This window comes from Myotis lucifugus, unplaced genomic scaffold (genome assembly GCF_000147115.1).
Source record: "Myotis lucifugus unplaced genomic scaffold, Myoluc2.0 scaffold_21, whole genome shotgun sequence".
Classification (NCBI taxonomy): Eukaryota; Metazoa; Chordata; class Mammalia; order Chiroptera; family Vespertilionidae; genus Myotis; species Myotis lucifugus.
In genome coordinates, this window is record NW_005871069.1 from 9668480 (window position 1) to 9680617 (window position 12138).

At 42.8% G+C, this 12138-nt stretch overlaps 1 protein-coding gene across 1 annotated transcript in view; it reads left to right on the forward strand.

Annotated features, from left to right (window-relative positions):
• PLS1 (plastin 1) overlaps positions 1 to 12138 on the forward strand; it is a 151512-nt gene that overhangs the window by 102174 nt on the left and 37200 nt on the right. Inside the window, exons 9-10 of the mRNA XM_023751456.1 lie at positions 8448 to 8543; positions 11436 to 11631. Coding sequence (XP_023607224.1) covers positions 8448 to 8543; positions 11436 to 11631 — 292 coding nt within the window. The remainder of the gene's footprint in view (positions 1 to 8447; positions 8544 to 11435; positions 11632 to 12138) is intronic.

Below are 12138 nucleotides of genomic sequence, written 5' to 3' on the forward strand. Positions count from 1 at the left end.
CACACACACACACACACATACACACACACACACACATATATATATATATATTTAGGTGCTCCTATATCGGGTGTATATATGGTTACCATGGTTATATCTTCTTGTTGGATTGATCCCTTTAGTATTAAGTAGTGACCTTTATTGTCTCATCAATGTGATGGCCTTCATTTTGAAGTCTATTTTGTCAGATATGAGTATTGCTACCCCAGGTTTTATTTCATTTCCATTTGCATGGAAACATTTTTTCCATCCCTTCACTCTTATCCTGTGTGAGTCTTTTGTTCTGAGCTAGGTTTCTTGTTGCAGTGCTGGTTTGATGGTGATAAACTCATTAGCCTTTGTTTGTCTGGGAAGCTCTTTATTTCACTGTCTACTTTGAATGATAGCCTTGCTGGATGCTGTAATCTTGGTTTCAGATCCTTGCTGTTCATTACCTTGAATACTTCATGCCATTCTCTTCTGGCTGTACATTGTGGGTTTTTTTATTTTTTTTAAATAAATATGTTTTTGTTGATTTCAGAATGGAAGGCAGAGGGAGAGAGAGATAGAAACATCAATGATGTGATAGAATCATAGACCAGCTGCCTCCTGCACTCCCCGCAATGGGGATTGAGCCTGCAACCTGGGCATGTGCCTTGACCAGGAATTAAACCGTGACCTCCTGCTTCATAGGTGGATCCTCAACCACTGAGCCATGCTGGCTGGGCTGGTCTGTAGAGTTTCTGATGAGAAATCATATAATAGATTTATGGGAGCCGTTTTGTAGGTAACAGTTTGCTTTTCTCTTGCTGCCTTTAAGATTCTCTCTTTGTCTTTAATTTTTGGCATTTTAATTATGGGTATGGGCCGATTTGGGTTCTTCTTGCTTAGCACTCTTCTTGCTTTGTGCCTCCTAAACTTGTGTGACTTTTTCTTCACCAGGTTAGGTAAGTTTTCTGCCATTATTTCTTCAAACATGTTCTCTATCACTTGCTCTCTCTCTTTCACTTCTGGCACAACTATTATGCAAATATTGTTATGTTCATGTTGTCCCACAGTTCCCTTATACTGTTCTCCTGTTTTTTAATTGTTTTTTTTTCTTTTTGGTTCTCTAATTGACTGATTTTTTCTACCCTGTCTTATAACTCACTGATTCCATCCTCAGCTTCTCCTAATCTGCTCTATATTCCCTCCACTGTGTTCTTTGTTATTGCTATGTCATTCTTCATAGTTTCTATATCTTTTCTCATGCTGTTGAGCATCTTTGACATCACTATTCTGAACACTATGTTTGATAAATTTCTTCTCTCAATTTCATTTAGTTCTTCTTCTGGAGAATTCTCTTGTTCTTTCATTTCTGGCTTTTTTGTTTCCCCATTTTGGCTGCCTGTTTGGGTTTGTGTCTGTGTATTAGGTAGATCTGCTATGACTTTTAATCCCTAGTTCAGGACAGTGTCGGATGCTGTTTGTGACTGGCCCTGAGTACCCTATCAGCAATCCACAGCTTGTGGCTTCCTCTGCTGGGGCTGGGTGACTTTGGAAAGGACCAAGATATGCACCAGCGTCTGCTTTTCCTAGCTCAGGACCCAAAAGGAGATCAGGCAAAGACTCAAAGCCTCCAGAGATGCTCTTCTGACTGCAGTCTGATTGTTATCAGCCTTAATTAGTCTCAGGATATCAACCACAGGGTGGGGGAGAGTTCTTCCAACAGGATGGGGCAACTGCCTTCCTTCCAGGCAAAAAGCACCTGGATAGCAAAGGTCTGCAGAAGAAAGTTGTCCTCTGCAGCATGAGGGAATGACTCAGCTCAGGAAACCAGGGTGGGTGCTCTTTGAGCTCCCACCCCAGAGCTCCCAACCCAAACAGCTCTAGTCCACTCTTCCCTCCCTCTGCTGGAGCACAAAGTGAGTGACTGCACATGAAATTTTGTGCATTGGCCCTTTAAGAGGGTGCCTGCATTTTCAGCTGTCTGGCTGGGAGAGAGCAACCCTTTGCTTTTCACAGCCAGATGTTCTGTGGGCACCTTACCCAGTTCTGGTGCTTTGGGCTGGGGAGCCCAGCTTGGGGTTTACACCCCAGAGTTCTCAGTGGGAACCCCACCACCACAGCTGATATATCCCACCGGGACTTCAGCTGCTATCTATCTAAGCACGGCCAGTCCTTTCGCATCTCTGCATTTCCTACCAATCTCTGTCAGTGGTTCTCAACCTTGGCTGCACATTAGAATCACCTGGGAATCTTTTTAAAATCCTGATTTCTGGGCCTCATCCTCCGGAAATTCTGTTTCTTTGTTACTAATGTTGTGGCCCCACCCCATAACAAAGAAACAGAATTTCCGGAGGATGAGGCCCAGAAATCAGGATTTTAAAAAGATTCCCAGGTGATTCTAATGTGCAGCCAAGGTTGAGAACCACTGCATCTCCACTTTCTGTCCTTGGTTATCAGAGTTCTCTCCAGCTAGTCCTCAGTTGATTTTTCAGCGTGGTTTTCTGTATTTTAGTTGTGCTTCCAGTTTGGTCCTGGGAGAGTGTCAGTGTAGCTTCCACTTACTCTGTCACCATTTTGAAATTGCTCTCTCTTTTTTTTTAAAGGAAATTTATTGGTCTTTAACTGGCTGAAATTGCAAATAAAAAATCAGGTAGTGGCTTTAGCATAAGACATGTGATGTGTCTTTGCCAGCTGGCTCTATAGCACTTCAGTGCCCAGGAGAGGAAAGGTCTCAAAGCAAAATCACAATGTCAGTGGTAGGGCCCTGGCTAAAGAAGATTGAATGAGTTCATATATAATCGCTGGGCCCACAGGGACAGTCTTACATTGGTACTTTAATTCTGCACATGCCATAGCCTGTGAAAAATATGAAATGGAAGACATACACCTCAAACTCTTTAAGGACACATATTTAACACTTGGAGTGCGGGAAACGAGTTAAGTCGGCTCGCGTGAATTGCGCGTACTCCGCGGGAGCCGTCTTTAACTCGGTTCATATAGATTTGCGGTGGAGTGCGGGAAACGTGTAAACTCGGGCCGATTGTAACTGCGTATTACCAAATATTTGTTTGTAATCCACCCTTTTGGTGGATGGAACAAAACCAAAAGACAGAGCCATCTTATATTTTGGCGGGAAATTCACCCCACACCGGAGTGTTAACATTATAGACTGGGTGTAATATCTAAAGAGTTGAATTTCTTAAAAGCCTATATTTGTTAACTTTACATACACATCTGTTACCTGGAATGCCTGAACACATCTTTGACTTATTGAAATGAGAACTAAACAAAAAGAAAGAAAACTCTGTGAATCAACTGTCTTTGCTCTGTTCCAAAGAAGAAAAGAGAAATCTGACAGTGGCAGATTTCCCATTGAAATTATGTTCCCAAAGTATGTGCTAGAATTCTCCCAGTGGGATGACCACACAAGGTGACACAAGCCTAATACTTGGTCTGTGTACACTGAACATGTTTTCTGCACGATACTCAGGTTTGATTGTTTGATGTTAATTTTAGGAAAATGCAGCTACACTCTTCTTCATTATGAACACAGACTGCAAATATGCCTAACAATTCCCGTATTGCCAATCTGTAACCTCATGCATACAAATTTAAAAATTAACAGGTGGCAAGCATGAATATTTTCCCAAAGTGTTCCCAAAATGCATTATCACTATTGATGTTTTTCCTGTGCCTCCTCCAAAGAGATAAAAAAGACATGCTTACCACTTGCAGAAAGGTATTTCCAGAGACTAGCATCTTAACAAAAGAGAGGGTTCACTGAAACATAACTGCCAGTGGTCTTAATCCAGCATCTAGAAGGGTTCAGGAATCTGGAGAAGCACTGTGTGTAAAGCAATCAAGAGTCCAAAGACGAAACATAATTTTGAAAGGCATTTGGGGGCCAGAGGAGCTTGGCTAATGAAACCAAGTTCTTGTCTCAGGACCCCTTGCTATTTATTAACACAAATTGTCCTAAGGCAAGGTAGATATAGACACACATGGTAATTGACCGTACCTTCACTATGCCCCCATTGGCTAATCAGTGCGATATGCAAATTAACCACCAACAAAGATGGCTAATTTGCATACTGCAGGCAGGGCGGGTCAGCGCCATCCTGCCTGCCCCGCCGCCATCCCGGCCTGCTATTTGCTACCCGAGGCGGTGGGGTGGGGCAGCCGGGTGGGGCAGCAGCGATCCGCCTGCCCGCCCTGGCGCACCATGTGCGACCCAACCCGGGGCGACCGGGCGGGGCAGCAGCAATCGACCTGCCCGCTTGGGAGTCCCGTGTGCGACCGGACCCAGGGCAGCGGGGCCGGACAGCGTGGCTCCTCTGTCACCCCAGCTTCCTCATCACAGCTCCCTTGGGGGCCTAAGCCTTTAGTCGGACATCCCCCGAGGGCTCCCTGGCTGCAAGCTTAGGCCTGATCCCCCGGGGAGTGGGCCTAAATCGACAGGTGGACATCCCCCAAGGGGTTCTGGACTGCAATGGGCGCAGGCCGGGCTGAGGGACACGCCCCCCCCCCAGTGCACAAATTTTTGTGCACCAGGCCTCTAGTATATATCCTATCTAATAAAAGACAAAAGGGTAATTGACCGTACCTTCGCTACGCTTCCCATTGGCTAATCAGCGAGATATGCAAATTAACCGCCAACAAAGATGGCGGCTGGCAGCCACGCAGCTAAAGCGAGAAGGAGGCTTGCTTGCTCCAGTGATGGAGGAAGCCAAGGTTCCCCGCCTGCCGCGGCCTGGCTCTAAGCTCCGAAAGCAACAAAGTTTCAATTATAGAAGTTAAACAAACCCCAGATACCTGCTTTCAGCAGGCCGTGGCCTCAGAGCTGCAGCGAGCAGGAGCCAGCTTTCAGCTCCCGACGGCAACAAAGTTTCAATTATAGAAGGTAAATAAATCCCAGAATAAAAAAAAAAGAAAAAAAGGAGAGGCTGGGAGCTTCAGTCACAGGCCAGCCTGAAAACGGCCTTCAGCCCCTCACCCAGACTGGCCAGGCACCCCAGTGGGGACCCCCACCCTGAAGGGGGTGTGATCAGCTGCAAACAGCCATCAGCCCCTCACCCAGGCTGGCCAGGCACCCAAGCGGGATCCCCACCCTGATCCGGGACACCCTTCAGGGCAAACCAGCTGGCCCCCACCCCTGCACCAGGCCTCTATCCTATATAGTAAAAGGGTAATATGCAAACTGACCCTAACAGCAGAACGACTGGGAATGACTGGTCACTATGACACACACTGACCACCAGGGGGCAGACGCTTAATGCAGGAGCTGCCCTCTGGTGGTCAATGTGCTCCCACATGGGGGAGCTCTGCTCAGCCACAAGCCAGGCTGATGGCTGCCAGTACAGCGGTGGTGGTGGGAGTCTCTCCTGCCTCCTCAGCAGCACTAAGGATGATCGACTGCAGCTTAGGTCTGCTCCCTGCTGGCAAGTGGACATCCCCTGAGGGCTGCCGGGCTGCCAGAGGGATGTCTGATTGCCAGCTTAGGCCCAATCCCCTGGGGAGCAGGCCTAAGCCAGCAGGTGGTCATCCCCCGAGGGGTCCCAGACTGGGAGAGGGCACAGGCCGGGCTGAGGGACCCCCCCCCCCCCGAGTGCACAAAGTTTTGTGCACCGGGCCTCTAGTGTGTGTGTGTGTGTGTATCAAAGGGTAGGGTTAGGTATACAGAATCATTGTCAGATTGGTGAAACTGTCTATGGTTTTTCAGGTGTTTGGCCAGTAGGAGGCAATAACAAGTAGATTGAAATGCCCTGAGCTGTCTGGCAGCAAGCAATCATTTAATGCATCCTTTTCAGGTTTGGGGAAATGCCCTCAGCCATTTCCAGATGATTCAGCCCTGCTGACATGCTGGAATTGGCTTCTGGCACATAACTGGTGTTGAGTCCTCATAGTCTAAAGTTATATTACAAGTATATGTTGGCCTTTTATTTTAAACTATTGTGTAGTTAATTAAAAGCAATCAGGAGCTCTGGAACCTTACTTGCAGGAACCAGAGTACAGAACATAGTTTCAAGTTGGACAGACTGCTAGCAGACAGTTATTTCTCAAGAATCTTCTACACAAAAGTTGTACTTCATACTAGGCATATATTCTCTCACCAGGACACAAGGGCAATGGGACGATGGCACTAATGAGGACACACCCAGAATGAGTAACTTGGTATTTTTCAGTTTCTAAATTAAGGTATAATCAAATTTTCCATGTACAAGTTTGCACCAATTTTCTAAGTTAATCATCAGGTAATTAATGCAGGTTAACAGATGAATTACTGTCACTTTAACTATATGCAACAACCATGCCAATAAGTTTTCTTCAATATTTTGTATAATAATGGTTAAAAATACAGTTTAAGTATCATGTTCACAATTGTTATTTTCAAGGTAGTAGAATAAATACATTTTTAAGTGATATGAAATTAAGGCTTTTTAATAAACCTGAAGAAGTAGTCTTTCCTCCCATTCCCCACCCAGCTTGCCTCTTTAACAGTTTAAAGAAGACTGCCCTCAAAACACAAGCTTATGCATTAAATTCAGGACCATGATAAATGTGGGAGATTGTGAAATAAGTTGAGCTTTGCTTCTTGGTGAAGCCACATAAATTTATTTTTTAAGTGAATTTGAGTTTCAGTCTAGTTCCAATTCACACTTTTAGTGACACATAACAGTTTTCAAAATGTTAAAAATATTTTCAGTCAATTGAGCCTTCAATGGAAATGCTTATACATTACACTTATTAGTAAGGCCAAGATAAGAAAGGAGTTTGGGACTCTGCTTATAAATTGTAGCATCTTTCTCTGATTCTCATGACTAAACTTTTCCTTTTCTTTTTTCTATTCTGTTCTGTCTTCCATCTCTCTAGCTCGAATTTCTGTCATTAAATAAAAAATACTTAGTCAACATTAGCGCATTTTAGCGTTTCCATGTATTTAACATTCACTGATGGGCTCTTGTTTTAGGCTCTTCTACAGAAAGCTGCCTTTTATCTTCTAAAATCTTATTTATTACCAACCAGCAGAAATGGAACTTTCTCATCTTCTTTAACTCTTAAAATCTACCCCACCCGCACTACTACCACCACCAAGTCAGCTGTGGCTGCAAAGAATTCCTTTCTGTGTTAGGGAGGCCACCACTCACTGGGAAGTGCTAGTGTAATAGCAGCGGTCTGACAGTCCCCACCCTCCAGTTCAGGCTGCCTGCTGTGTTCCCCACACACTCTTCATCTGTGCACTGTAGGGTCAGCGCCCACACTCCTGTACCACCACTGCTCGCCACGGTTACTTTGTGTAGGACAAAAATTCTGAGCAGGCGTACTTACTGCCCCCTGGAATCCCAAAGTTTTTACAAAAGGATTACAAAGAATCTGCCCAGTGAGCCAGCCCTCCACAGTGCCAGCCTGGCCAGAGGGTGCTGGGCCCCTGTCCTGGAGGCTGCAGCCCCGCGGATCCACCGCAGCTGGAGGAGGAGCACTGGGGCTCCCCAGGAGAGTTCCACCACCCTCCTGGCTGCAGGGGGCTCTTCTCTTTTAAAATTCAGTTAATCAGGTACTTATTAAATCCCTCCTGTGGAACATGATGCCAGGCAGGGGGTGTTGCAAAGACCTAACTCTTGAAGCTTACTCAATTACACAGGGAGAGAAACATCTAGTAGATGGATATTTCCGTGATCTAGATACTGCTGTATAACAAACACTCAAAATTTAATAACTTAAATAACAACCTGTTGTTTCTCAGGATTCTGTGGGTTATTGCAGCTTGGTTGGGTGATTCTGCTTCAGATGGTTCTGGTTGGGATCACTAACTACATTCAGCTGAGAGTTGGGCTGGCCCAAATTGGGGCAAGGGCATCAATCACATGTCTAGTGAATCATTGCTTTTCCGAGAGGCCTATTCACCTAGCTAGCTTGGCTGTCAGTCTTTGGACTTGTTATGTGGAAGCTGAGTTCAAGAGGACCCATGCAGAAGTTCTTCAGGCTGTGCTTGGAGCCCCAGCACACCACTTTAACTGCATTCTATTGGTCAAAGCAAGTCACAAGTACAGACTAAGTAAAAAAGGAGTGCAAATAGACTGCCTTTTAATGGGAGGAGCTATATGTATTCACAGGGAAGAATTATGATAGCCATCTTTGGATATGACTTCATTGGATAATTTATTACAATGTGGTCAAATTCTAAGAGAATCTAGGGAAGGCTTCCAAAAGGTAATACTTAACCCTGATCTTAACTGATGCTGATGCTTGGTGGTGTAAACAAATGAAAAAGGTGGGGAAGGGTATTCCAGTGTAGGGAACATTGTTGCTGGAAGCTCTGAAGTGAAAAATAGCAGTGATTGAGGAACATATAAATAATAAGTAAAGTTAATAGTTATTATTCCATTCCTCGAGATGAGGACAATTTTTTCAGTTTGAGCACTTTTTCCCTAAATCCAATGATGATTTTATTCATTTTAAAAATTTCATTTCTTTCCTTGAAGGATTCAAGAGCCTATTTTCATCTGCTTAATCAGATTGCACCTAAAGGTGACAGGGATGATGGACCTGCCATTGCCATTGATCTTTCTGGATTTAATGTGAGTAGTTTTTAATTTTTAAAATTTTGGTTAAATAAGCTTAAGATAAAATTTACCATTTTAAGTGATTTTAAGTGTACAATTCAGTGATATTAAGTCTGTTCCCATTGTGTGCAACCATCAACACTAATCATATCTACAACTTTTTCATCACCCCATAGTGAAATCTGTACCCAATAATAACTCCCCATTTTCCTCACCCCAAGTCCCTGAATTTGATGAGTGAGGATAGTCAAATTTAGAATACAGTTCTCAATAGGCAACATTCCCTGTGGAGTCCTCAGCCCTACATTAAAGCTTGATCTTCAGAAGTTTTTCATGCCATAAGCTCCAAATCTACATGCTAAGTCATCTGGTTGTCATAAAGAAAAGGAATTGCAGAATTCCAACCTTGAGTATGTGTGGAATCAATCCTACATCTACTTTCCCTGATGCAACACAACTGGAACTCACAGAGTGTTTTTGTGACTATCACTGTGCACTAGGAAAGGTAGCAGCAAGCCATTATGAGATCGCTAAGCAATTAATTGATTATCAGTTCTTCCAACTTATATTTGGAAATACACAAAATAAAAAATGACAGTTCCTAATATTTGTGGTATAGGAAGGGCTAATACAGGCCCTGATCCATCTAACACAATTCCTAGGAAGCCCATTCTTTTAGCATAAGTTGTAAATACCAGGGATGGTTCTAGCTAAACATTAAAATTAGGTCAGACTATAGTTTGTATGAAAATCTATTAAGTACTTAAAGTATAATATCCACAATATTTATTTTTAAAGGCAATATAAGTCATTACTTCATTATATTAAACATTATTATAATGACACATCTAAGAAACTTAGTATTGTAAAACTATTAGAGGCCCCAGTGCACAAACTTTGTGCACTGGTAGGGTCCCTAGCAGTTGGCAGTGGCTGGCTGGGGCCTCCCTCCCTTCCCCCGACTGGCCCCACCCTCTGGTCAAACTCCTAGAAGAACTTCCAGTCGAGGGGACAATTTGCATACTACGCTTTTATTATGTAGGATGCAAATTAGCAAATTAGTCTGAGTCAAAATATTAGGAACTTAGAAAAGCATGTAAAATTTCAAACATATTCATAAGTGAACAGACTTAGTGTACTGAACTATCTATCCTGTGTCCACCCCCAAAGTTCAACAACTATCAGCTCATGGGCAATCTTTTGTCACTTTTACCACCTGCCTATTTCCTTCCTCTCCCATATTATTTTGAAGCAAATCCTAGACATCATGTCTTTTATTTATTTATTTATTTATTTATATGTTAATCCTCCCCTGATTGTTTATTTATATGTTAATCCTCCCATTGATTTTTTTTAGAGAGGGGAAGGCAGGGAAGTGAGGGAGACACTGATATGATAGAGACACATCGATTGGTTGCCTCTCGCATGTGTCCTCCCCGGGTCAGGTATTGAACCTGCAATTGAGGTATGTCCCCTTGACTGGGAATCAAACCTGTGACCCTTTGGTCCTTGGGCTGACACTCTAACCACTGAGCAAACCAGCCAGGGTAGATGTCATATCTTTTCATTGATAAATATTTCAATGTGTATTTCTAAAATATAAAGACACTTCGACATGTCTCCAAGGGAAAGGGAAACACAGGAAAAAAATAAACAAATGGGTTGGCATCAGACTAAAAGTTTTCTTCACAACAAAGGAAACCATCAACAAAATGAAAAGAGAGCCACTGTGTGGGAGAACATATTCACCAATGATTCATTAGATAAGGGGTTAATCTCCAAAATATATAACAAATCTATACAACTCAACACAAGGAAGACAAACAATCCTATTAAAAAATGGGCAATGGGCCCTAGCCAGTTTGGCTCAGTGGAGAGAGCATCGACTTGCAGACTGAAGGATCCTGGGTTCGATTCTGATTAAGGGCACATACCCGGGTTGCAGGCTCGATCCCCAGTAGGGGGTGTGCAGGAGGCAGACATTCAATGATTTTCTCTCATCATTGATGTTTCTCTCTCTCTCTCCCACTCCCTTCCTCTCTGAAATCAATAAAAATATATTTTTTTAAAAATGGGCAATGGACCTGAATAGACACTTCTCTAGAGTGGACATACAGATGGCCATAGACATGAAAAAATGTTCAAGGTCATTAGAGAAACACAAATTAAAACCAAAATGAGGTATCACCTCACACCTGCCAGATTGATTATCATCAACAAATCAACAAACAGCAAGTGCTGGTGAGGACGTGGAGAAAAGGGAACCCTACTTCACTGCTGTTGGGAAAGCAGACTAGTACAACTACTGTGGAAAACAGTATGGAGTTTCTTCAAAAAATTAAAAATGGAACTGCCTTTTGACCCAGCAGTCCCACTTCTGGGTATTTATCCTAAGAATCTCAAAACACCAGTTGAAAAGATTATATGACCCCTATGTTCGTAGCAGCTTTATTTACAGCTAGAGGCCCAGTGCATGGATTCATGCACTGGTGGGGTCCCTCACCCTGGCCTGTGGGGATCGGGCTGAAACCAGCTCTCCAACATCCCCTGAGGGGTCCCAGATTGCGAGAGGGTGGTTCTCAGGTGATGCACCCCGGAATCGGGCTCCCTCCTTTCTGGTTCCTGGTGTGTCACCCGAGAACCGCAGCTGCCAAGTAACCGAAGATCAGAAGCTCCTGCGTTGAGCGTCTGTCCCCTGGTGGTCATTGCGTGTCATAGCTACCAGTCGGGCAGTCAAATGGTTGGATGGTTGCTTAGGCATATATATATATATATATATATATATATATATATATATATATATATATATATCCAGAAAAGTAATTGCTTATAAATATGTATAACAATAAAAGGTTATGCCAATTAAAAGTTTAATCTTGACCATTTTTATTTTATTTTATTGTTTAGGAGAAAAATGACCTAAAGCGTGCTGGATTCATGCTTCAAGAAGCAGATAAACTGGGCTGCAGACAGTTTGTTACTCCTGCAGATGTGGTTTCAGGCAATCCTAAACTTAATTTAGCTTTTGTAGCTAATCTGTTTAACACATACCCATGCCTACACAAGCCTGATAATAATGACATCGATATGAATTTATTGGAAGGTATGTTCTTTCTGCCTTTAATTGATTCAAAGTATGTATCTTCCTGTGATATTGACCTACTTCACTCTCAGAGGTAGGAGAGGGTGGTGGGAGGCATAGTTTACTGTATGTAGGCATGTGTATCCATTAAAAAGTTAAAATTAAAGAAAGTGGTTATTGGTTTTGGTTAAAAGGTGTGGGGTAAATCTTACTTGTCTATCATTTCTCTATAAGATGTTAGTGAAAACTATCATATATTAAAAATATTTTCTTAAATGACCACATAACATAACTCCACCACGAATATGGACATTGAATTATCTATTGGAAAAAATAATTATTTGTAGCTTGTTTTCTCCTTTGAAAGCTACAGTTTGATTCCAGTTTTGTTCTCTTTTTAATGTTTTTACTGCACATGAAAAAATTTATAATATTCATTACTTGTCTTGTGTGTGGGCTATTGTTATCTGTCTCATAATTTATATTACTTTCCTGTTTTGCTTCATGAAATGCAGATTTGACCCCTCC